The following is a 27406-nucleotide window of genomic DNA, read 5'->3' on the forward strand; positions in this document are numbered from 1 at the left end:
CCAGAGCACTTTGCACAAAAGGACCCAGATGGGGCTCCTCCACCTTGCCCGCATTCTGGGGGTTGCTGGGGGGTGTGCTGCATCTCGGGGCAGAGCGAGCCGAGCATTGTGGAGCTGACTTTTAAATGCAAAGGTGTTTCCAGCCTGAGCAGAGCAGGGTGGCTCTCGCTCTCTCCTGGAGCAGCTGCCAAATCTGGAGACGCAGCTCTTGTTTCCTCCTATGAGTTCTCTGGCAAAGGCAGTGGCTAAATGGCTGCCAAAGGCCGGGCTGGTGGAATCCTGTTTCTAACGTTGCAGAGTTGAAGTCAGGCGCAGCTTGTGAGATCAATGCAACGATTACGAGGAGTTTGGAACTGGTCCTAACACATCATAAAAAGCAAAGAAATCCTGCAGTTCAACGTGCTGACTTCTCGCAGGGCTGTTCTGCCTCCTCACCGCTCAGCAACCAAAGCTCTGTCATGTAAAGGGTAGGGTTAAATGAGCTGCAGTGAAACCATCCTCCAAAAAACCTGGGATGCTTCTCAGAATTTGATCACTACCTGGGGTAGAGGTGAACTGTTTCTGCGCTGGCCCCTCTTAATGGACTTTTTTCTGTCCCCAAAATGTTTATTCTCAATTCCTTTGGCTTCACATCCAAAACAATTCAAAGCCTGTTTTTTCCAGATGCCTCTTTTGAAAACCACACACTTGAGCCATTGTGCACGGCAGCTCCGATTTCAACCTGCTAAAAGTTTGACAACAATCTCTGCAGTCTTTATTTTCTCTTCCCTGTGGCTTGGGTTTTGTTTGGTTTTTGAGGTTGTTTTTTTTTTTTTTTCTGGCAGAAATGTCTTTGTCACAGTCAGGCTGACAGTGGCCTACAACATCATTGTTGGATTAAAAGACATATGGCATTTGGAGTGGTCTTTTATATGTTGCTGAATTCCAATTATTTCCCTGTAAGAAACTACAGGCTGTCCTGGAGCTGCTGAAATGAATCACTCCAGTGAACGCTTTTTCTTCTTTTTTGCTGCCAATTCAAAACAGTAAAAAGTCTGGCTAAATCCTTCCTCCCTAATAAAATCTGGTGCAAAACTTCCATTCGTTTGGAGGAATCGTTCTACCGCAGCACCCTGATGTATGTGGGGACCATTTTCTTCCTGAAAGGATTTTACTGTACATTTATGCTAACTTTATCAGAAAAAGGCACCCTCTAAAATTCAGGGCTGAGACCTCAGCTGTTTTGGAAATGCTGCCGTCCTTCATTAACTAATTTGCTGGTTTATTGAAACCACAGACTTGTGGGGAACATTTCTGTGCCAGACCTTCTCAATGGGCCGGTTGTGCAGGTAAGAGCTCAGTGCTGTAAGGGCTGCACAAACCAGCCCTTCAGCTTCTGTAAGAATATCCGTTTACAAGCTCTAAAATCAGAAGTACCTGCGATATTTTTACTTTGGTGCAGTTCGCTTTAGCAATGAAGGACTGTGTGTATGGGATGTTCATCAGGCAAACACCACGGCTTCAAACTCCTGCAAGAGAAACTGCCTTTATTGATTTTTCACTGTCCGAGGCGTGCCAAGAGCAAATACAAATACAATATAGAATGTGGATCTTCAAATGCTATTTGGGGATAAATGTTTACAAGGACATGAGTAACAGGCAAAGAAACGTGCTTATGGCTGAAAAATTTCCAAGCTTTATGTTGTCCCTGTCTTTGCCAATCTGGTTCAGCCAGGGAAATAGCAGGGAGCGCCTGGCCGGTCAGCCCTGCCGTGGTGCGCGGATCCAGAACTAGGCAGGGAGCAGGCGTAAGGCTGAGAAGGCAGGTTGCTCCTCGTATCTGCTCTCTGTGTGTTTTGCTGAAGCCTCAAGAGGAGAGCCAGCCGGCGATATTCATTCTGGTGGCATTGAGAAGCGGACACTAGCCTGCTGGGAAAAGATCCAAGACCATCAATTCATTTTCATTTCCTATGCATCATTTAGATGGTGAGAGTATCGATTTAATCCGAGAGCTAGAATTGACAAAGCCATATCCATGGCTGCTGATATATAGCTTTGCTTTTCTTGTGACTTAGAGCATCTGGGAAGTGGATTTAAATGGACAGCTTGTGTGTCGTCTTTGTGAAGGGAAAAGGTGAAGGTGCGTGAAGAGACAGTTGCTCTGGCACAGCCCTCGCTAGGCTGGATGGATCCTGGGCAGGTGGGATGTCACCTTGGTTGTTGTGGTCAGTTCACAAATGTCTTTAATTTGCTGAAGGAATCAGGCCTGACAGGGCTATAGGGCTTCATAAACAACTTTAATTTTCTTTTTCCCTATCCTTACTCAGATCCTCAGGTGAACATAATCTGAGAAGACGTGAAGCTCTGATTCAAAACCCCACATCCTACAGCTGATGTCCTAGGCGACCCTGTCCCACATTTAACAGCAGGCTGGTTTCTGTGTTTTAAACAAACACGTGGGGATCTCTGACCTTTTCACTTGAGGTAAACATACATGCCAAGGGAGGGTACAGTCACAGTGCAGGGTGATGTTCCAGTGCTGCCTTTAATTTGGCTGGTCTGACTAGCAGTGGCACGGCTGTCAGCAAGGGGGGTTAAGACTCTCTGCTTCAAGTGTCTGTAAAAATACCTTTCCTAACCTTGCTAGCAGGGCCCTGACCGTGCACACAGGAACTCCACCTTCACTTGCTAGTAGGTGGCTCTGAGGCCCCAGGCTTCGGGTGCCAAGGAATTTTGCAATTTCTTTGTGTAACTTGGAAGGAAAGTGGTATTTTGGGTTGGTTTTTTTTTTTTTTCTGTCATTGCTGCTTTCGCTCTCCTTCCCCTGGTACATATATTGGAGAGTTTATACATCTCAATGAAATTATGCAAAGGGGAGGCGTTGCCCAGAAGAAAGGAGAAAATGGAAAAAAATTATATAAGCTTCCAGAAATAACATGGAAACCATTTTTTTTTTCTGTAGTACTGAAAGCCTGTTCTAGATGAGTGAATTAAAATTGTTTGCAGTCATACACTGAAAAGACAATGTAAGTGTCTGCTAGGAACGCCCACCTGAGTGGGACCCCCACCTGTACAAGCACTGCCACCAGAGAGTTTCGCTGGCGTAGCCGGGGGTTTTCCAAGGGACAGGCACTGGGATGGCCCCTTGCAAATGCCGTCTGATGAATCACGCTTTTCTGAGGCGGTTGTGGAGCAACCTTTGGCTCTGCATCCAAATTCCACTGAACAAGCACAACGCAGGAAAAATTCCTTATACATAATACGAGGAGAAAGCTAGAGCTGGTCTAGCTCGCGTCAGTTCCTGGGGCAGCCGTCTCGCACGTGGTCCCTGAACCACATGGAGCTGGAGTTGGCCTTTGTACGTGGGTGTGAGCAGGGCAACCAGAGCGCTTGGGGCCAGTTTCAGGCTTTACCCACGGTGTATCCATTTCCAAACCCCAGTACTCTGCGTGCAGGAATGCTGCAGGAGGCAAGGCAGACAGATTGCTTCATGGAGCGCTAATCCTGGCACTCTGAACCTGGGCCTAACGTTACACTAGACGTATATGTTTGCATTTGATTTTTGCCTTTCCTGGAAAAATACATAAGCACATGTCCCTCACACTGTAGCTCTCTGCTAGCTCGCCTGCAGTTGCTAGAGCCGTAACTGGGAAAGGAGAGAGAAAAAGGGAGAGAGACGTATCGCAGCCACAGGGAAGAACTGGGTCAGAGCCCATAGCAACGCCAGTTCACCGGTGCCCATGGCTGGAGGTGACTGGGCTGGGTGGTAAATGTCAACAGGAAGGGGGAATGTATGCATTTCTTCTTTGTTTGAATCCTGATTTGACCTTTCTGTCCCAGAATGCTTAACATATGCCACTTAGAAGGGAAAAAGGTAAATCTTCATGGCTCCCTCCCATAGCTACCTAAGATACTTCTGGGCTTTGTCTCAGCAGTGAAGGGGGTGAATCCATTAACCTGACGGGAGTTGAGATTACATGTCCCTTGGCAGCAAAAATAGGTGAGAAAAACTGCCCTGTCACCCCCTGATGCTCACTTCTGCCCTTCCTCCGAAAGTCCTTTCAGGTGAGCTGATTCAGCTATTTGTGTGGCTGCACATAAACTGGATGAAAGGACAGGATTTTTAAAAAGTCCTCAAAAAGCAGGGGTTGTGCACCTGTGCAGAAAACCCGTGTTGTCCATCTGTATTAAGATCTATAATCACAGTTAGATGAGGTTATCTGCACTTGAAGTGCTCCTGGATTGGGACCACAGACAATGAGGCTGGCTGGAACTGCGTGCTGCGTACTCACGGAGCTGAGTGAACTCCACATTTCACTGGGATTCTTGAGAGGCAGCCAGCACTGGTTTCAAAGTGCTCTCAAGTATCATGGCGGAAATGTTGACGGACACTGCGATCCTCACACTGATGAATGTGCTCAGGCTGCGGAGAGCATCTCTACATTCGTGCCAGGACTTGAGACCCAGAGTAACAAGTGCAATGGAAGAGGAGGAGGAGGAGGAAGCAAAAGCTGATACTGAGCAGATGCTTTCTATCATTTTCTGGATGAGCTGCTTTGGGCTCAGCAGAAGCAGCTGTCTCCTGGCGAGGCAGAGCCGTGCTGCGGAGCGGAGCAGGCAGAGTTACCAGGGCAGAAGTCATTTTTCAGACCTTGGAGTGAAGCTTTCCAGGGCAGAGCGGGGGGGATGCGAGACCTCTGTCAGTGCCAAGCTGCTCGTCTCCCTGACACCCTGGGAACCGCTGCCCTGGCTGCTGACACATGTGGGATGGTCGTGGTGGGTGGCACAGCACCCACCTTTTGCAGTGAATAAACCTATCCCCTGTCTCCAGACCAAGGCTCTGAAGTGGGTTTAACAGCACAATTATTGAGCTAACAGAGTGTGTAATCATCAGATGTTTCACAGAAACCAGAATGTTTGGATGTGAGGCTCCTCAGTGCAGATTAATTCAAAGCACAACAAGTGGAAAGCACAGAGAAGCATTATCTTCAGCATTGAATTTTCAGATTGTACTAAGCTACCTACATGCACAAACCTGATCCAGAAACATGTGCAGCATATGCAGGTTTTATGAGCCTTGAATGGTAAAGTGCTGAAATTTCTGTCATCCTTGAAGTGCATGGGAAGTAGCATGCATGCAGTGTGAGAAAGAGGCTGCAGCTATTTTCTTCTCTTCTACATTTTAAAGGATTCTACATATGTTCCTTGTTTTCACAAAACTATGCAGCAATTCCCCTCTAAAATGTCAGTAACCTGGAAATAAACTGTTACATGAAAGTTTGACTGTGTGCCACGGTGTACACACTATATCATAAATCCAGAAAAAGCAGGTGGCAATTTTCCCTTCCTGCACTATGGGAAAATACCTTCTGCAGACCAGCTCCTTCGGTAATACTCACCAACATAACACAATTTAAGGAAACAAATGCTGAGCACTCTCGTGGCAGGATGTATTGGGCCACGTGGAAATTGTTCCTGGAATGAACTACTTTGGAAACACAGGAAAAAATATCTCAAATGTTATGTCAAACCATATGTTGACATTCTGGTGATTCTATCACAAATCTTGTAACAGTTAGTGTTTGCTGTACACCTCTGCAGTCTGACTTAAGAGAACATGGAAACCTGATCTTTAAATAACAATAAAAACAATAAATTAAAAATGAGAAAAAAATGTTGCTCAGAGTCACACTGAAAAGTTCACAAATAAAGCCCAAGAGCAAAGGCTCAGAAAGTGGCCTTCGAGTGCAAAAAATATACCCTCAACCTTTCCCCCCCTCCCCGCCCACTTTTTTTAGTTATTTTTAAACTCTGTGTGAGTTCATGACAGTTTAGAGGATGGAAGCACAGGAGCACGGGCAGCCTCCTACCTCTGTGAACAGTTCCTGTAGGAAACCCACATCCTAAACGCTTCTAAGCTTCCTGCAGCATGGAAGAGAAGGAGACGTGCCCTCTTCTACCTGTTTCCTTACAAAAGCAGTAAGAAATATGCTACCGCGTCCCACTAACCGTACAGAGAGAAAAGGCCAGACGTCAGAGTGGACGCAGCAGCCAGCTGTATGTTTTCTTCTGCTCCTATGGCAGGGATGAGTCTTCTGTTTCTGAAGAGCCCCCTTCATGGGGGATTGCCTGGAGTAGGTCCCTTCCCATCTGGGGCTCTCCTTTTCAGGCTTCTCTTTTTCTTTCTGTAGCAAGCCCATGGATTTGTCTATACAAACGAGAGTCACAAAGAGGACTAGAGACCAAGATGTTTGGCCTTAGAAGTCCTCAGCCACTTAAGCTGTATGAAAAAAATCACCCATTTATTTATTTTTTTCCCTAGAAGATGACATGCTTTTTCACATCTCTCTTGTTTGGCATTCTTGTCTTCAGACACAGTAACAGTACCCTAGTTGATGGTGACTTTTATTTTAAAGGGGCATGGATATAAACATGTCTTTATACTCTGAGATAAGTCGTCTTGACTGCTGCTGTGTGCTGCAAGTGTTTTTATCTTCATGTTTTTTATCTTGGAACCTCACAGTTTCTCGTACATGCTGCTTCTATCTAAAAAGTGTTTCAAATGTATGTGCACTGGCCAAACTTTCAAGGAAAACACTGTGAATAAACCTTTGCTGTGAACGGCACATTGCTATTTCAGCTACTCTGTGTGAGAGAGGGCATGTGCATAAAATCGACTTAAATGCAAAGTTTCTCGTGAGGGAACTGGGTTTGTGCCCTTTCTGATACATGAGTACCTATACAGAAGGGTTGAAAAATATTAGTAATGAATATGTATGTTTGTGTTAGTTATATGTCTTGTTTGCCTTTTTTTTTTGAAGGACAGGGAAGGTTAGGCAGGGGGTATGGCACAGACATCTCTAACATGGGAGCAAACGGGCACGTAACAGGCAACTGACAGGACATTCGTGGGCTGACTGAGAGTGAAAGGGCAATCAGCAATGACAAGTCCAGTTCTGTCTTTGTTTAGGGCACCTACGCAGCTCGGACTCGCCCAGTGTGGAGGCTATAGGGCAAACAGACCAGCCAGAGTCCTACACACCTCCAGCAGCACTTTCCTGCAAGATTAGGTAATAAATAGAGCTGGCCTCCAAGGAGTGTAAAGTAAAAGTTGTAAATCTAAAAAGCAATAAGCATAATTGCTCATAAGTATTTGCATGCAAGAAAAGTAAGGCACTTCACTGATAATTTGCCAGTTACTAATGAGTTGCTCAGCAAAGAGCCTTTCACCTCTAGGGCTGTGTGATAATGAAGCTGATATCCTCTCTCTATTCCCAACAGACCAGCATTTGGAAATCATGCCAAAAACCAAACCAAAGCCTGAAATGGGTTCTGCTACCCTCACTTCTGTGTTCCACTGTGACCCAAAAGTTATAGCAGTTACTCTTTCCGGCGAGTGCCCACTGCTGCTTGTGGGATGCTGATGGGGTTCCAGCGGGGCTGTAGCAGCATGCCAGCTCCAGCAGGTCTCTGCTATGGCACATTTGAAAGCTTCTAGTCTTTCCTGTAAAGGAGCTATATGAAGAAGTTTGTTAAGTTTGGTTGACTTTTAATCTATATTCTAAGTGTTTCTTTTCCCTGTAGGAAAGGATAACATGATTAGTATGTTTCTGCATTAGGATGCTTCCACTCCCTCCTGCTGAATTTTAGGGCATTTTTTATGCTTGTGTTGTACAATATATACATACAGAGGCCATAATATTTCAGCTTTGGAAATACCATATTATGGCTCTGATTTATGCTGTGATGACAGACATAAGAGCCCACTGAAATCAGCGTGGCTCTGGATGGTTACCATGGTTCTTCTGCGAGGCTCAGATGGAAGGATCTGCTTCTATGTTAATATCTAAGAAGAAACAAAGGGAATTAGATTTCATGTTCTAGAAAGAATCAATGCAATTTTCATGTTCCTGCTCCACTCCCCATTGTCCTAAAATGCAAAGAAAGCCACCTCCTGAAAATGTCAAGTGTCAGTGGAGATGCATGTTAAAGACTAAAAAAAATATATATATTTTCCGCTGCTGTGAATGCTGTTTTAACAGCACTGGAGAGATGCGCTGTTGGAGAGAGGCGCTCATGAAGATTTAAACTTTATGTTAATCACACCTGCTCTAAACAGACCTAAGAGACAGAGATCTTTCATCAAAGGCCAGAAGAAACCCCCCCCCCCATTGTCGATGAGATTCAGAACAACTCCACTGCAATGAAATACAGAGGATTTGTTAGTGTTAGGCCTCCACAATTGCTAATACTTGGTTGCTAACCACTGTTTGCAGCAATTGATAGTCATTTTACAGAATTTCTTCAGGTTTTAGACAATGCTTTAAATGAAAGGGTAGAAGAAAACACAGCACTTGGAAAGAGGAGGAGAGGGTGTGGGTAGTTAAAGTACCCAGCTACAGAAGAGCTGTATTTCACAATAACCGTGCTGCTGTGTGTGCTTGGAGAAATCACTGATTGTTCCTTTATCCCTGTACTACTCTGAAGAATTTACAAAAAACCTGAGAAAACAAGCCCAAGGAAGCAGCGGAACATGAATGCAAGAGCAGAACGGGATTGCACAGGGAGATTCTACACTGAACTGAAACATTCATGTTTTGGATCATCGAGAACAAATGAAGTACAATACTGGTCTGTTCTCCTTCTCTTCTTATGTCTCCATTTTGTTTTGCTTTGCTTAGCTTAGATTTTTTTCCTTTTTGGAGTCCTGCAGGGAGGAAAGAAGGAGCCTTTGTTTCAAAAAGCCTGAAACCAACAGTGGCCCATTGATCATAATTAAGTCTAAAATAATACGCTTTTGCTGACCTGTTTGTATTGAATCCAAAAAATTGTATGTTATACCTGCTGTAGCCTTGATCTGCCCCCAGATCCAGTTTCTTCTCCCTGAGCTTCTGGTTCTGGAACAATAACTTTAAATGCCCAAATATACCCGTGTGTTTGCAGGGCTGCATGTGAAAGCACCTCCTCTTCTGTCTGGTGCCTGAAGTGCTTGTTGGTATGAGAACAAATTTTTCAAAATCAGATATTCTCTTTGTCACGTACCCTCTTTTCTTTGACAGACTGCTGTCCCCATAACAACCACCTCTGTTGTCAATAACTTCCTCAGATCGTGCAACAACACACAGGATAGCAGCAATTCTCGTAATAACACTGGGGAGTTGCACACAAATTATAAGTAACCTTGCCATGATGTGCATGGGCCCAGTTCAGAGCTTCCTGAAATCTGTATGAATCTCTCTGCTGATTTCAGCGATCCTTGGTTTCTTCAGAGGCTGCTTCTAACCTTTTGAAGTCAGATTTTTAATATGACAAAATATAGAGGCTTAACCCTGTGACTCTTGGTAGTCTAGCATGCTCTAATGAGTAAATATGCTGACGGATTAGTCACCAAACAAGTGTGCTTTAGGAGAATAGTGGAGAGATTCACAAAAAGGATGCCTTTTTGGCATCAAGTCCTTTATCCTACAAACGAGGAGTGTTAGGTGCCTTGGTCTTGGTCCTGCTTCTGCCCATTCTCAGTCTGGGTTTTTACAGAGACCCACACACGCAGGTAGCGTGCATAGCCCGATCCTGGTTCTAAGGATGTGTGCTCAGGGAAAACCCCCTTCAAGGGTCTCCCAGTACCTGTCTCCCAGACTGCTCATTCGACTCACCAGCTAGTCTGGCTTGAAGTTCATGAGCAGATCACGTGCACAGACACAGAACAGAGAACACAATCACATGGGAAATAGTTAAAATCAGAATTTGAAAGGAAGATAGGACAGACAGTGGCAGTCACAGGGCTCAGCCACACAAACATTCTGACCAGTGTGCTTACATACCAACGGTCCTTTTTATTCCCCTTCTCCAATCCACCTCAATCTTTTTTGTTCTTCCCTGATCTACCTTTGTTCCTCCCTTCCTTGTCTTTGGGCGTTTCCCTAAACATCTCATAATGATCCTGTATCATCTTAACAGTCTCCTCTTCAATCCCAGTGTTTCCCTCTCAGGCACCTCACTATAAATCCTCTTCTCCTTTATGCAATAGTCCTCTTAGGTTGCATAGCCTACCAGAGAGTTTCATTTGTTGAATCTCTCAGTAGGTTTTGCACCAGGGCAACAGCTAAATCATTCATCTTTGATAGTCTTAGGAGGAGCTGATTCAGATGTTTTGCACCAGGGCAACAGCTAAAACATTCACCTTTGATAGTCTAAGGGGCAGCTGATTCAGATGAATCAGGTTTTCTGGATCTTTGTGTTTATTTTGAATAACCATTAGCCAGATATTGTTACAGTAATCACAAATCTATCTATTCTGCATGATTTCCTCCCTTCAGAGCTGCTTATTCACTAGCATTTTCATTAGCCATCTCATTTGGCCCAGCCAGATGCATTGGAAACGGGTGAGAATCCACTTAGCGCATTCCTCAGCAACTCATCCTGCAGCATGCATTGAGTTGTCAAGCAGAGATGATACTTTACAATTTTGACTGCTGCATGTTTCAGGCCACCTGGGAAAATCAGTTTATTCCCACCACATTTGTATTGAATTGCTACCTAGGATAGCCTCTGGCTTCTGTGCACGTATATGCCATTTTTTAATTCCTCACATTTTTTATTTTCCCTACAGCAAAATGCATAGAGCTGTGCCCATGCATTTTCTTGCACAGGAAAAATCTTCAAATATGTTTTTTTCTTGAGAAGAGACGTCTGTGCCAGGTTCCGGTGAAGTGGCAGGCAGGCCCTCGGCAGGCTTGCTGAAGCAGATGCCCAGTGGCACCCGCGGCGGGTGCCTTCCAGCGGGAGCCCCTCTGACCGTAGAGCCCATACGCTGGTCTGCTCCCATCTGCAGGGCAGCGTCATGCTGCTCCTTGCTCCTGTTCGCAAGCACAAGACTACAGATCAGGTTGAGCAGCGCTGCACACGGCAGTGCAGAAAAGGCTGCAGAAAAGAGGCTGCTGTGTTGCAAACATGAGGCATACAGCCCTGAAGGTATAGGAAAATGCCTATTGTATAAATCTCATGTTCAATGCAAGAAACTTGTCTGGTCTGCACGAGGGTGCATGTGTAAAGGGATGGGTGCACAAACAAGTCTGTATAAGGGCTATTTGGACTTTGAAATCACCGCTCTGCCCAAGCATAACGTATCTTTGGCTGCGAAGTCAGCGGTGAAGCCGAAGGAAAGATTCCCTTTGGCGGGGAATAACCATTTTCTCTGCCTGTATTTCTCCTGCGATGCTGGGGAGAGGAGGGCGCTGAGAGCTACCGGAGGAGAGCTGGTCAGGGAGAACTGCCAGCTGCGGGGCTTTTCCCTTGCTGTAGCTGAAGTCTGCGGTTCAAGTACATTCGCATCTGCTGCCATCCAGAGCTCGGGGAGGGAAACTGTCTGACTACTCTGCCAGGCTTAGGTTTTAGTTTAATAAAAAACTTGGACTCTGCACCTGGGTGAGTCAAATCTTCCTTTCCTGCAATGGGGTTTTTATTACTGTTCAGATGGGGAGAAATTGGACGTTTTTGATGCCATCCTGTCAGCCACCCAAGACCAAAAGAAGCCCTATTTCCCTGACAAGATCAAACCCCAGGAGACAGTGGCTTTGCCCACCCTTACAGCCTGAAAGTTCACCCACAGCCTGTCCTCAGAGACATATTCCCAGGTTTCTGTACCAGATCTGCTCGTGGCTCTGTCCCTCACATGCTCTCCCCCCCCCCCCTTTTGTTTCTTTCTTTCAGGGTTGTATAAAATGTTAAGAAACTATAAGGAATGAAATGCTTCTCTGCACATGATCTTCATGCAGGACTTTGGGGTTTTTTTTGCACGATGATGTGTCTAGGGTGAAGTCTGTTTCTTCCTCAAATCTTTGGCTGTGTAAAGCAGCACAGTGTTATCTCAGAACTAACTGAAAATGGAAGTCTGAGTTTACTGTTAGCCTGTTCCAGTGTTTCAATGCAGGCTGTTACAGATGCTAGAATACTTTTTCTTGGGATTGACAGATGAACCGGTGTCAATACATGTTAGGTTTGTCAAAGGGGAGCATTACAGAGGTGACACTGCTTAAATAAGCATTTTGTTTTGGAAAACCATTTGGTTTGCACAACCCAGCAGCAGCCCCCATTGGGAGGTGGCGGGGCCGCGGGACAGGGTTCCTCACGCCCAGGGCTGTGGAGTTGCGGGGACGCCACCCAGGGCTCACGCCCGCCAGGCACTGCCTGACTTCTAGCTCAGCATAAGGGCAGATTTTGGTAGTTGTTAACCGAGGGGAGTGTTTTCTGCAGTGGCCACTTCACCGGGCCCCAAGGGGGTGGGTGTGTGTGACGGTGAGGGTGCGGATGTTTCGCCACCGCTAATCCTGGGGCGGCTTCAAGCATGACAGGACCCGCCACCAGAACGCAAAATGGCGGCTGCCAGGGCCCAACATGGCCGCCGCGCAGCCTCCCTCGTGACACAGCCGAGGCGGGCAAGCTGCGCCAACGGTTCACGCGGCGCCGCCGCCGGTCCCGGGCCCCTTCTCCTTGCAGGCCGGCCTGCTCACGTGACGCGGCGCCCGGGCCAATCGCCGCGCTCCGTGGCCGCGCTGCCGCGCACGGGCCCCGCCTCGCCTCGTTGTGGTGGAAGGCGCCATTGAGAGAAGCCGGAGCCGCCGCCGCCTGGCTGCGGCCGTCAGCCGTCCGGGGGAGCAGGGCCCGCCGCCGCCGCCGCCATGGACTACGGGGAAGGTGAGGGCGCACCCCCAGAGCAAGGGTAGGGCCCGGCCGCCGCCAGCGCTGCCGCCGCGGTGCCCGGCCGCGTCTCAAAATGGCAGCGGCTGCTTTGTTCCGCGCAGGACGGAGTTCCCCCTCATCCACCTCCTCCTCCTCCTCCTCGCCGCTCCTCCCGGGTCGGGGGAGCTGCTGCGGCGGCGGCCGGCGGCGGGAGGGCTGCGCGGGAGGAGGGCCCTCCCGGGGGGCGGCGCGGGCGGGCGGGCGGTGCGGGCGGGGGCGGCCCTCCGCGGGGCGAGGGGCGAGCGGGGGGCGAGGGGGAGGCGGCGGGCGGGGGCGGCGCGGGCAGAGACGGGGGGAGCTCGGGGCGAGCTCCGTGAGGGGGTCGTGTCAGGAGACTGGAGATCCGACAGGAGAGAGAGCCGCCTCTTGTTGCGGCTCCCTGTCTCTCCCCTCCAGCTCTTGCTAAGCACTAAGTCATTCTCACTGACCCATCCTCTCCAGCTGAAGACAGAGATTGGAGATTCCCAGATACCCCCATGCATTGTGGTGTGAACATGCCCAGTGGGTCAGTCTCAGGTATGAGCTATAAATACGTCTAACCTGTAAAAAGCGTTGGGGCTGAGCAGTCAGTGTTGACAAAAACGAAAAGCAAACGGGTTATTAAAAGTACGTAACATAGTTTGACTGCACATGTTGTTTTCTGGAGGAGTTATAACTGGCTGGGAGTGAGACTTGATTTTCATCTTGGGCATGTCAACATGAGCTCCTGCACGTTCCAAATCAAAATTGTGAGATCAAGGAGTGGGGATGGGGGGGGAATACAGACTTTTCTTATGATGATGCTTTTTGCATAAATCAGTATTTTGTTTTCTTATGGACTACTGTATTTGGTTATTACTACTTCTGTTGAAAAGAAAGAGGATGTTTTCCCCTTTTATACAGACATGGAAAAAACAGAACCTGGGACTGCTTGATTTTTATTTTTGTTTTTATTTTCTTTTAAAGTTTACTTTAACTAAGAGTTTGGGAAGGAATATAGAAAGCATATAAAATAAATGTGATACAGCAAAAGCTAGCTCTTGTTTTTACACTATCAAAAATACCACATAGATACAACAAAAAGGAATGCACATATTTTTGTAAGATGGTTAAGGTTATGAGTTTAGTAAGACTCAAGAAATGATTTGACATCTCTTGCCAGCATGCAAGCAAGTACTAAAAGGATGTTAATATAAAAACTACCATAAACTGTACCCAAGCTTCATTTACAGATGTCATCAAGTAAGTGCTTGCTGTTGGATCTCTTGATACTCTTGCTGGCCGTTATACGGAAATAACACATTGGATTACAGATGCATCTTTGATTGCAGTATGATCATTTTTATGATGCATTCCTTGAGTCTTACCTTTTTTACCAATGATATTATTTTGCATTTATCTTTATTCATAGTAAAAGAAATAAATTAAAGCTATGGCCCTGTTTTTTAATCTTCTGTATTGATTCCTAATTAAATGTCCTTTAGATTTTTAGTAGAAAAGGTTATTTTTAAGTGGCGGTTGAAGTATCTTATTGGAATATTCACTTTAGCCATTAACCAGAACCTGCTTTTCTGAGATCTCATGATGGCAGTATTAAAATGAATCCAGGCTCATCCTATGGGAAATAACCAATCAAATGTATGTTGTACAATTAGATTGTTCCTTTCATGTACCTCTGTAATAATAGTTTTCATCGTGATAATTAAGCTTTCTATTATTCATAATTATTAAACAAGTTTAATTATGATGTATGCAGCTTGAAACGTTTAACGTTAATGTTTATGCATTGTATGTACATTAGTAAGGCATGCATAAAGCTTTGTCTTATCCCAATTCTGTACGGTGGGCTAAAGGCTATTTTGTAGGGGTCCAGTAGATGGCAATAGAGGATGGATGTTGAGAGTTCTCATCTTTGCCCAGTTTTCATTTGAGTTCTTGGCAAGGTTCTTCCTGTTGGAAACTTTTGGCCAGTGTGAAGCACTTTTCATTGGATGGCTGATGACCGCTCTAATTCCACTATTGTCCCTTGCTAATGACTTGGTTTGAGACAGAGATGACATGGCCTGTAGAATAAATTCTGTTAATATTATTAACAGAAATATTATTAACTCTTCATGTTAATATTATGATTACTGTAATTATTGTCCTTTTAATCTGGAAGGGGAAATAGCTTTTGCTGCTATTCCTAAAATTCATCTACATTGTTGGATTGGTTCCTTGTTTTGCCTGGGACTCCATGGTGTGTTAAAACTTCTGTATGACAAGGTTGTGATCTTAAAGGGGGCATGCTGTTATTAAAAATGTAATGTGCCTGGAAAAAATGTTGCTTACTATTGCACAATGGATCCTTAAGGTTGTTGTAGTCATGGTGCATTATGAAATTTAGCTTGTTTCAAGCCAGTACCTCTGGGTTTTTTTTATTGTTTAAAGGTTATTTTTATTTTACTGAAGTTTATTTTTTTCATTTATTATTTATTACTGCAAGATCTTTCTCCTTTCTCATCTTCCTAGCCTTTTTATGTGCTCCACGTGGAGAACACTATTGAAAATGATTTTGTTTCTTTGTGCTGTGAATATGATCTCAGTGTTCTCTGATCTTAAGCTTTTTCTTTTAAATCAAGTCCTTTGTACCAAGGGATTCTGAGTCTTATCTGCTACATGTTTAACTTCCTGGTTCTTTTCCTAAGGAAAATTTGATTTTTCTTTGCTGGCTATTGAGGTTTATTTTGCAGCTATTTTAAATGATCTCTCCACCAGTTGTGGCTTTCTTTAAGCTGAAGGAACACATATACATGAACATTTTAATTTGTAAATTGAACTTGTCTTTCAGTGTCCCATTCTTTATTTTAGAGGTAATGTATTTTTTCGCTTTTGACGTAACTCTTCTTCCCTCTCCCCTACTGCAGTAGACTTTAAGTATGATCTAGAAATGAAAAGTGACATTGTTCCGTGCAATACTATTTCTGTACTTCAGTTCAACAGCTCATTCATCCACACGGTATTTATGCAAGAGGCTGCAGATACCAAAAACTGATCTATTCCTTCAACAAACTCTTGTTTCAGGTACTTTGTCAGTGCCTTCATCAGTTCAGAGATTTACTCTTTCATTTTTAAACTTTAGGAGCAAATATGAACCACTTCTCTCTCCCCTCCCTCCCCCCCCCCCCCTTTCACTTTGTAGTATTCCTAGATACACAGATACAATATTTCTTCAAAGGTTTCTTTGATAAACAGTTACTATTTAAACCTAAAGGAAGTACTACACTTCTGCATTTTCAATTTGAGACATTGCGATACAATTCCTGGTGGTTTTTCTCTAGTGCTTAAGCACATGTTCTCTTAGCATGTGAAACAATTTCACATTTGGTCTGAATAGTTTGCACAGATGGGCAACTTCTGCATATCTTCACCGGCGGTGACAGCCAGAGCTAACATAACAGTGAACAGGGAGCAGGCTACAGGCAAATTGTTCTGTGCAGATACAGCTTTTTTCTAATGCTCCATGTCCATCTGTCTAGCTTTAGTTAGTAGAAGAAGAATCGGAAGTGTGAAAGTGGCCAGTGCAAATGGATTTTGATGTCTGTGGTTGTGAGGTTCGTCAACTAATAAGCAATTTACCTTGAGATTGTAATAATTAAAGCTGTGCAAGTGATTATTATTCAGCTGCTACATTCAAAAATCGAAATCCTTTTATTTTGGTTCACCTAAGTGAATATTTACTGTCTTCTTGTACGTTTTCCCCTTTTTAGGATAAAGCCGATCTGGAGAACAGACTTTCAAAGTAAAGCAAAGCTTAATGCCTGAAGAAATACTGCGCTTCTTAGTTTGAATGCACTATCTTTGTTGAGCTCTGGGCATGAGGCGTAAAATCTATAAATCTTTGGTAAAGTTTGCAGCTGACAAAATGACTGAACCAGGAGGCCAGTGGCTGGAATGATAGGTTAACTGCTCAGCAATCTGAAAGAGTTAATGAAATAGTTGGAAGGAGATCATAAGATCACCTTCATTAGGTCAGGTCAAAGATGCGTCTGTCCCACCTCACCAATATCCTGTATGTCACTGTCTGTTTGGAGATGTGGAAGGAATAATACAAGTACTCCTTTGGTATATTTATATGCCTTCACTGGTTTGCAGCTTGGGGACTTTCTGAACCAGAGACATAGTCTTTGTGTTTGACATCCTTTGAATTTCTTGTCAGGGGATTTATCCAATTTCTTTCTTAAATCCATGTAAATTTTTAGTAACTTCTTGTCACAGAGCCGTTCCAGGACTTAAGTATCTGTTTTGTGAAAAAGGATCCAATTAATTTTTTTAGCTTGTTATTTTTAACTTTCATTTGCTACCTCCAGTTTCTTGTGGCAGAAAATCATGCAAGTGATCATCCCTCTTCGCTTCTTTGTACCTTTTGTATCCCCTGTTAAACCTTTTCAAACATGAGTGTTTTGTAATGCAGGTAAATGCAATGCAGTGACTCTGGAAAGGATGAGTAAGTTGTTCACTGTTAGGGAGGAGGTGATGATGTCCGAAAGGCAGTGATTGGAGGATTTAGGGATGGGCATAGCTCTACAGCAAGACTGTTGATGTTAGGTAACATGAATCGTGGATGAGTAAGGAGAGTGTTGAGCAAAAGTGGATGTCAGAAGTTATTGTGTGATTGTAAAACATATTTTAGTATTTGCTTTCATGCTAAAAATTTTAAACTAAAAATTGATTTCAAAACTATGCTTCAAACCATTTTTTCAAAGAGTTCTTTTGCGTGTGAATGTTTTTGTGTTTTTCCCACTAACAAACTTCTGGCATATGGACAACACTGGTCACTACTTATTACACTGTAATAGAACTTGATTGTATTGTTGAATGATTTGACTCACCTCTTCAACTCTTAACCTAATTACTTTTGTGCCATCAGGAGGTCTGTAGATAATAGGGAGCAGGTGAAACTAAGATAAATTATTGGATGCTTTCAGGTCAGATATTTCAGTTTTCAGAATGTCAGTGTCTTTTGATTAGATATAGTGTATTTAAAAAAAAATACCTTGGATCTGAGATTGACCATGGGATCATCTAACCTTAACTTCTGTGAAACTGAGTTTATTTTATTTACTACCTTACTCTTTTTACTGGCCTGCATCTTTATGAACACAATCTTGAGGGTATTCCTCTGGATTAGGTGGTAGATCATTCAGTCACACTAGAGAGGAATATTAAATGCTTCTATCAGAAGGCTCAGCTGTTTCTTTAAAGAGTAACTTTTTGCAGTTTAAGTTGATGCTGTGTGTTGCTACATGATTAGTATTTTGAAAAGCTTTTTTTGTGCTTTGCTGCAGAATCTTTATTGTATGTTCGGAAAATGGAAAGGTGCAGTGTGACTTCCATGTTCAAAGTTTTCTTTGTTTCAGAAGTATCACCTTTAATTTTTTAGAAAGTACCTATGATTATTAGAAGAAAAAAATCATCAGATCTCAATTTGTTGGAGTGTCTATTCAAGCATGCTAAGAACAGCTGTGTAAAAGTGATACAGTCAGCTCAATACCATTTGCAGAATTCTTGTTGTTGACAGATGTAAGAAAGTCGATTACAATGGCTGCCTGGTGCTAACAAGAAGCAGGTACAAACAGGAAATAGTATGTATACTTATTTTCATCGCTACAGTTATTTTCATGAAATGATGTGCACAGAGAATTACTATGTTTCTTTAAACAGGAAAATTTCTTCGGACTTCAAGTGTGCTTATTGTCCTGTTGTCTTCTTGAAAAGTCAATCATTTAAACTTGGAGATTTTGAAATGTATAAAATACTCTCTCTTGCTAGACTGGACAAGTCTTTGTGTGTTGTATTTTTGTCCTTCCCGTGTTCCCTGTATTTTTCTTCTCTGAGTTACCTTTTTTGTGAGGCTTGACTTGCCAGGCTTTCTTTGTATTATCTAAATGTTAGTGTTGGTTCATACCGGGAGGCAGTTTTGGTCACTAGAATGCCAGTGAAGTGTAAATTGTGTATGCTACAGGAAGGCAGTGGATCATACTTGTTATGCAGATCTATGACAATTTTAGTGCTTTGAGTTTATGAGTGGTTATCTACCCAGAACTTTTACATAGGACTTCCAATGTTGAGAAAGAAGGTGGTTCTTTTGCCAGACTTCATTACAAGATAAAGATGTCATGAAGTGACATCAGTTCAGCTATGAAATACCAACATCTTAGTGCAGTTATTGAACTGCAACTCAGTGCTGATTTGGGTGGATTTTTGTTTGTGCCAGATGGGAGAAAATTTTTTTCTTTGACTGTAGCCTATATACAGTCTGCACTGCAGCGTGACAGCTTGTACCTTGACAAAGACCTTGGGTCAATGTGAGTGAAGGTTTCTTGTGGTGTTGGATAGAGAAAGCAGATGCCTGTGGGCTGTGTGTATTATTAAAGGGAGGGAAGTGGTCTTAATTCTCAATTAACTTCTGACATATTCTACATCAGGCTTCTTCATTTAATTCTCTTAATTTAACTTGCGTCCGAATTCCAGCTGATGGAACGATAACCCCGAGTTATCCACTACTGGGAAAAAATATGAACTGGATTTCAGTTAAGAGGTGCTCAGATAATGACAAAGACACATGGCTTCCCTAAGCACAGTGTCGAAATTGGTTTCCAACTCGCAGTTTTGTGTATAAGCACTGTGGCAAAGAGTAAACTTTTTACTTAAGAATTTGAACTAGATTACTTAATAAGACTTCTTGCTTGCTTTCTTTATAAACATTTTTCTGCTCTTTTTTTAGACATGGACCGTGATTATGGGCATGGAGGCTATGGTGGCCCACGATCCATGGACTCTTACCTTAACCAATCCTATGGGATGGAGAGTCATGGAGGTGGAGGCGGAGGAGGTGGTGGTGGTGGTAACAGGTAAAATAATCCTTCAGTTGTCCCAAGAATTCATCAAATCCAATTTAAGTTTAATTCATTCTGTCTTCTAACTTAAGTGTTCCTGAGGCATGTTGTTACGATTTTGTATGAACGCTTCTGTTCTGAGTCTTCATGTTTCATAAATACTAGCAAATACTAAACTGTAAGAGCTGGATTCTGGTAATAATCAGCATTTTTGTGGAAAAGTTTGACCGTGAAACAATGCGTCTTTGAATGAAAATGGAAAAAGTTTATTTTTCAGTAACGGCTAGCAATTTGTAGCTGATTGGCTTAATGTACCATTTCTGACATAGCAGACTAGACCTAACTGGTTTAGTGCCTTAGACTGAATCTATCAACATTCCGTTTTCAAGGAACATTTAGGGTATGTGTTCTTTGGTTTGAATGTGCAGTGCTCAAATGATCTTGGTATTGAATCTGAAAGTCATGTCCAGATTATTTCATTGGCAGGTACTGATTACACTCAAAACTGTGTGCATGTTCTGGGCTGCTTTGTAAGATGGATTGGTCTAAAAATAAAAATTCTGATGCAGTGGTCTTAAAGTTGTGTATTTAATGCTAGGATACTATTACTGTTGCTCTTTCAGATAAAAACAGTAGGGAGCAGCTGATTTGATTTAGGTCTTAATATCATATTCAAAGGAGCATGCTTTTCAGAGTAGTGATTCTATCTTGGAGGAAATAAAATGTGAAGAAAACTTAGATAATCTGATGGTTTTCTTGTGTGCGCCCTTGAATTGTTGTCTGGCTGTAGCCAGACTACTGTATGATTCTTGTCTGTAGTCACTGTGGTGCCACTGGGCAAGGACAGTACTAAGTAGGGAGGCTGGAGAAGTGTTGTGTTTTGCTGCACGGTTCTGTTAAACATTTTAGTTAAGTATAATTTGTTTAATGCTGAACATTAAGATTGACTTAAAAGTCTGAGCAGAGATTCAGGAATGAGCTGTACCTACCATATAGTAATCTGCATATGATTGAGGTTGAATGAATACTTGAACACCAAAATGTCTCTTGCCATGTAACGTTAATATTGTGCATGGGCTCTTTCTGTAGATAGTGTCATTTTCTGTGTAGCTTTGGGTCTTCTGAGACTAACATATTTTAAAATGAAGGCATTCAGTTTACTATAGATACAGTTAGTAATTTGAGTCTGTTCTAGTTTATATTTTATCAGTCAAGGGGTTGTCTTTCCCAACTCCTGCTGAATCACCCTATTATAACCCTGCAGGGACACTAAAGTGTTTCCCTTCCAAGTGGTTACAAATATTGATCATTTCTATCCTGACCCTCCCTCCCAGGTAAAGCAAACTCTTGGTAAATAACTAAAGATTTCAGCTCCTTGTTACTCTGCTCTGAAATTCCAAGGACTGTTTTTGTGTCCACTGTGCATGCATTGGGTAGACTTTCAAAATCCTGAGTTGCTAGACTTAATGGTCTGCAAGTGAAAGATGGATACACTGAAGATCATGAACTCTTTGTTTGGGAGACTGAATTTTACAGGGAAGAAAATTTCCAAAAAGTAAAAAATATGAGTGGAAGAGCACGTGTATTGTTCCTTTAAAATTAGAACTATGGGGTGTTTGAGACTCACAACTGTACCACTAAAAAAAAAAAAATTTTTTTTTTTTTTTCCTCAGTTCTGAACTAAGCCACCTTTTAACTGCTGTTTAACTGTTAGGATATGAGGGCATGATTTTGAAGAAAGGAGAGTTTGACTAGCCTATGAATGTCTGCAGGTGATTATTTTCGTGAGACTAGGGCTGGGCTCTAATAATGTTTTAGTAAATAAATGTTGCTGAAAATTTTAACTAAACAAAGTTCAGGCATACTGAACTTTAGAATTGTTTGTAGCAAAAATGGCTCAGATAGCTTTCTATCTGGTCATAGTGTGATTTGCCCAGCCCTAATCAAGATTAAACAATAACACAACTGTACGGACCAGTATAGTAATAAATTGATTTTAGTTGATAAATGTCAACTGATAACTTGTCTTTTGAAATGTATAACATTAGTAAGCTTACTTTTTTTTCTCCTCACTGTGCAACTTTTCCAGGTTTGGACCTTATGAGTCTTACGACTCCGGGTCTTCTCTGGGTGGGCGAGATCTGTACAGATCTGGCTATGGTTATAATGAACCCGAACAAAGCCGCTTCGGAGGTAGTTATGGTGGTCGATTTGACAACTCCTACCGGAATAGCCTTGACTCTTTCGGAGGTAGAAACCAGGGCGGGTCTAGCTGGGAAGCACCTTACTCCCGTTCAAAATTGAGGCCTGGGTTTATGGAGGACAGAGGAAGAGAGAGTTACTCTTCCTACAGCAGTTTTTCTTCACCCCATATGAAGCCTGCACCTGTAGGCTCTCGGGGGAGAGGAACGCCTGCTTATCCTGAAAGTGGATTTGGAAGCAGAAACTATGATGCTTTTGGAGGACCATCAACAGGCAGAGGCCGAGGCCGAGGAGTAAGTACAGAATCTTTTCAGATTCTTTTCACTAGACACTCTTTTAAACCCTTTCAAGACCACTGCTTTAAAATGAATGCACTGTTCAGTACAGTGTGGGGTTTTTGTCCAAGCAAACTATCATGGTTGACAATGTTGTTTATCCCCTTGAAGCTGTCTTCAAGTAGAACCCAGTCCCTCTTTCTGTTGAAAGTAATGAGTCATAGAAGACTAGTTGATAAGGTTTGTTAAATCTCTCCTTTTGTTTGAAAGGTGAAGATAAAAGTAGTAGGTTTGGTCTAAAAGGGATTAAAAGGACTTGCATTTTTCCTTGTAAACACCAGCATCTTTGCTGCTGGTGGGGAAATTCTTGAATATTGTAAAAGTTTTAATTCAAAGTCTTTTGAAGTTTTGAGTAGCTTAAAGGTGCAATGTATAAGCAAAAAATAAAACTCAGGTTGTGAATGCTAGAGTAGTTTTTGTTTCCTGTAAAGGTAAAAGTTTAGCTAATTGTTTAATATGTTGAACACATGCTTTATCGAACATCAAGTCGTCTTTTAAACTTAATTCTTACTCTGACTTGTGTATTAGAAGGGCGATGGGGAGGAAATGGCAAAGGTGGGTGGTTAGCAGTTACAGTGGTTCTTTTTCAAAATTAAAGCATGGTTAAAGGGGCATCATCAACTTGCAGTCAGGTCCTTTCACAGAGTTGAGATTAATTTCCAGGTAGTGTGCCTAGTCCTGTTACTTGTATTAATTCTGTTTTGAAGACTTACATGTTCTAACTCCTTTTCGGTGGATTCCTTTCCAGTGTAGGATGTAAAAACTGTATGTCCAAGAAACAGCAAGATTAACTGTACACAAAATAGTGGATCACAGTTTGGAGAAGTAATGCTTGATGTTAAATGAGCGGGGGGGGGGGGGAATAGAACAGAAGAGAATTAAAAAAAATCCTGACAGAAGAACTAACTTTAAGTTGATGGTGTCCCTTTATCTTGGTTTTATAATCCCAGTTCTGATTATGGTTTTTTTTTAAGCACAAAGAGTTCAGTGAACACTTTTCTGCCTATGCCTCTAGGTGTAACTTGCCTTTTAAAATTCTTAAGCATGCCATATTTCTTTGGGAAGCAATTCTTTAATACTAAATCATACAGCTTGTTTGTAGTTTGAAGTGTAGAGGAAGATTATTTTTTACTGGGTCTTTTAAATGCCTAATTGTGTGGTGGTTTTGTTCCAGAAAGTCTACTTTGCAGCATTCTTGAGTACTAGAGTTGCCATATTCAAATTTTAGCTCCGATTTGCACATGGCTGCTAGCTAGCATATAGCATGGTATGAGAAATAGATTGTGATCTTTATGTTTCTCTGCTTGTGAAGCTGAAAATGTTAGGTTCTTAAGCTCGGATGCCATCCTTTCAGAACTCATTTAGATCTGAAAGTTTTGTGCAGAGTTACAATCAAGTAGCCTTATTTCTTTTTTGTTTTGCTTTTGAAATTTATCTTTTTAGTCTTTTATGTAATAAAGGAGAATGTAAAGGCTAAACTACTTACCATATGTAAAATGCATTGCACCTTTAATAGATAGACTGTTTAAAAAAAAAAAGTACTTGAAATTATCCAAGTGCATACTTCATGTCAAATTTATATATGTACAGTGTAAATGTACATGCTGGGTATTTCTATAACTATTTTGACTAAATAAATTAACATGGAGATCTTGTGCATGGACTTCTGGTTAAGAAAAGTGCCTGTTTTGGTACATTCTGTCTGTCATTTAAAATTTACTTTTAAAAAAAAAAGTAATACTTTTCACGAAGTATGTTGAAGTTATTTTATGTTCTTTCAACTTTGATAGTGTAATACTAATTCTCTTCTCATCGCAATACAAATATTTCTGCTTATCCAAGTCACCCATCCAGTCAGTGGGGGCTCTCTTCTGCCCTTCATTAATCAAATAATTGAGTTAATATTAAGAAATATGTTAGTGCTTTTGAAAATATTGCAGCTACCTAATTCTCCCTCTTCAGATGGCTCATGTATTCCAGGCCTTCAGAGAGGTAACTTTCATTAAAAAACTGTCCTCAGATGGCTGTACAGCATGTTAGAAATAATAGAAAGGTTTAGTCTTTCAACTGAATTTTAATTCCTATTGCTGCCATGTTTTTGTATTGCTCTCTCCAGGCCCAACTTTTAAATTCTGAATTTATTGAATTCAGTGGAAAGATAAGTGAAAGAAAGAATGAGCTTCCTTTAATTAATCACTGTTCCACCCTGGACAACCTTCTTTACTCAGTTTTCAAATCACTGCTAATCATTTGGCATAAAGAAGCTTGCCTTTTTTTTTTTTTTTTTTTTTTTTTTTTTTTAAAATGACTGCTGTCTAAAGTGTCAAACTGGATTGGTTAGCTCTGTTTTTTCCCAGAGGGAGAAGTCATTCATCATCTAGAGAATCTGAAGAGAGGAGCCAAGATGTTAGGCTGAGATATGAACTCTGATAGACATGTTCATTGTCTGGACAATGGTTCTGAATAAGCAGAAACACAATTTATACATACATATTCATTCTACTGGACAAACACCCACAAAGCCATTGCACAACACAACATCAAACTGGGACCTTAAATTTTCCCTGCATTTTACTCTAGAATGCAGATTTTACTGAGTTCACAGTTTTATTATACCAAGTAATTGTTTTATTTCTATGGATTTCGTATACTAATACCTTTCTCTTGATTTCACAAATTTTCAGCATATGGGAGACTTTGGAGGAATGCACAGGCCTGGAATTGTTGTTGACTATCATAACAAACCCAGTCCTGCAGCAGTTGCTGCAAGAGGAATAAAAAGAAAAATGATACCACAGCCATATAACAAACCTGGTGGGACATTTATCAAGAAACCCAAAATGACAAAACCAATTTTGAAGCTAAGCCAGAAAAAATCACCTAGTAAGTAACAAGTGCCAAAATTCTTAAGTTAAAATTACTAATTTTTTTCTTAATTAGGAATTTTTTAGTTTTAATATTCAGAAAGAGGACTGTATGTGCTGTTTTGTAATTCTTCATTTTCTACCTTTGAAGGACTCCACAACAGATTTTAGAATTTACTCTTCTACTGCAAAGATAATTTGCTGAATGAAACTGCATACTTTGATGTGTTTAAATATGTACTGCTGAAGACTGTTTCACTCAGACTTTATAATGATACTTCTTGGAGGCAAATTTTCACCACTGAAAATAACTTCAAATCTTGGGTTACCTTAAGTGACAATGCCTGACAAATATTAAAATGTGTCCTTGCACAAGCCTGGGCTCTGCTGTCCAAATACTTTGACGGATATAAAAAGTAGGGCATCAGCTGCAATGCAGCTGAAATAAAGATATAAGGTGTGGGTGAAGAGGAGAGAGAAAGGGAGGCAAACTGAGAAAACACTGAAAATGGTTACAGAATAATTTATGAAAGGCAGAGAGAGATTGCTTCTTCTTGTAAATGAAATGCCATAATGAAGAGAACAACTAGAAATATGATAGATAAACTGGAAATATAAATCGCAAAGTATTAGTGGTGCTTGGTTTGTTTAGCTTCCCTAAAGATGTCCTACAACTCTAATAATTTTGATGTTGCAGGCAAAGCTGGAGAAAAAAATGGCTAAGGAGGTTTGAATAAATTACTTGCCTTGAGGGAATGTAAACTTGAGTATTAAATATTATGAATGGCATGTACAGCAGTCAAATTTTAGGTTTTTGTGCATGTAATTTTCTCAGTAATTTGGATCTGCAATGTTTTATATAGTTTGGTTTCAAATCACACCTGAAAGATGTTTAAAATTACTTTAGCTCAAAGCTTGCAAGGTATGTGCACAGACTTGGCAGAAACTTCCACGTGAAAATTTTATTTTTGAATTTGTAATTCTAATTACATTACTGTGTATTACAAAACTGTTCCCTTAACTTCAAGAGTACTGTAAAACTTTCAGGCACTGGGTGTATAGAACATGTTCCTCTGCCTTTTGTATAGGGAACGTTATTGCTGGACTCCAGGTACATCAAAGACTTGCATCTCAAAGGTCTCCCTCTTAGCTCTTCTTCTTTCAGTACTTTCTTAGGTTCTCTTTTTCTAAACTACCTTCAGACAGAGCACTTCTAGTTTATTGTCTGTTCCCCCTCAATGATTTCCACAATCCAAGGACCAATATACTACATAATATTGAAGTTACTTTAAGAAGTGGAGTAGATAGCACCTACTAGAATGCACCTCTAATCAACCTGTCATGTGGCTCTGAGATGGGAGGGGGAAGAAACTGTTGGGTGGCTTAATACAGTTTCCTGAGACTTGAACGGCAAGATGCACTAAGCAATATCATGTAGTTGAAAACTAAAAAGTGAGTAGCAACTAACAGAAAATTGGATGCAATCGGTATACAATATATGTATGAAAATATATCTCAAAATTATATTGTCCTTTCAGTCTTGACTTTCTTGTTTTGTGGAGTTAGATATAGGTGATTGCATGTAGAAGACTAGTTCATATTCCTAAGGATAACTGATTTTACATTTAGTATTATTACTAAAATAGGATAAATTGTAGATGTAGACTGTCCTCGCTGCATAACAAACTGAATTTTTTTCCTAAATGTCTTATTGCCTTAAAATGAATTGACAGTGACAATGCTTTTGCGTTATTTATTTGTTCCTCATTTTATGTTTATAGACATGAAGACATCTTTCCAGGATTCTACTATAGAGGTAAAGATTCCCAGAATTTGAAAATGTTTGTGATTCTTTCAGAAGTTTGTACAGTATACCTTAAAATGAATAATTATTAAGCTAGAGTTATAAAAATTAAGTACTTTAACTATATAAGCTTTTCTAAATTTAATTTTTTTCTTCACTTTATCTAATACTGTCTTATTTTGGTGGCAGTCTGAAATCCTTACTGATTTCTAGTGAAAGATATAGCTTGTGCAGATAGCCTGGAAAATGAATTTTAAAGTGTATTTGTAGGCCCTAGCTATTCTTGTAATGCATGGAGAGCTGTTGTATGAACACTTCTCATGTCATAGGTAGTCAGCTTGAATTCATACACCTATGACCTGCTTGGGTGGGTTGAGAAATTAAGTACAAAATGACAGGGAGATTACTAAACAGCAGTGAGGAAGAATGGATAAGACATAAGACACATAGAGGAGAGAAGGTAAATAAAAAAAGAACCAGTGTTAACAGATGTTCTCTGATAGGGTGCAAAGATTAGTTTCCACTTACAGAAGTATCAGTTGCAACAATATGTAAGAATGTGATCCGTAAGCTAAGTGTGGATCTATATCTTGGTTCCGTGTTGAAAGACTGGAATGATATTTTCCT

At 41.5% G+C, this 27406-nt stretch overlaps 1 protein-coding gene across 2 annotated transcripts in view; it reads left to right on the forward strand.

Moving 5' to 3' along the window:
- The first annotated feature begins 12531 nt into the window (after positions 1-12531).
- The window catches only part of ZNF326 (zinc finger protein 326), a 29316-nt gene continuing 14441 nt past the window's right edge, over positions 12532-27406 (forward strand). The window contains exons 1-6 of one of the 2 annotated variants that reach the window (XM_082314281.1): positions 12532-12672; positions 13159-13233; positions 19463-19589; positions 21664-22069; positions 24796-24994; positions 26757-26791. In XM_082314281.1, the coding sequence (XP_082170407.1) occupies positions 12657-12672; positions 13159-13233; positions 19463-19589; positions 21664-22069; positions 24796-24994; positions 26757-26791 (858 nt within the window). In that variant the 5' untranslated portion in view covers positions 12532-12656. The remainder of the gene's footprint in view (positions 12673-13158; positions 13234-19462; positions 19590-21663; positions 22070-24795; positions 24995-26756; positions 26792-27406) is intronic. The other variant, XM_082314282.1, reaches the window with a different exon arrangement.

Source organism: Platalea leucorodia (genome assembly GCF_965183815.1).
Source record: "Platalea leucorodia genome assembly, chromosome: 5".
Classification (NCBI taxonomy): Eukaryota; Metazoa; Chordata; class Aves; order Pelecaniformes; family Threskiornithidae; genus Platalea; species Platalea leucorodia.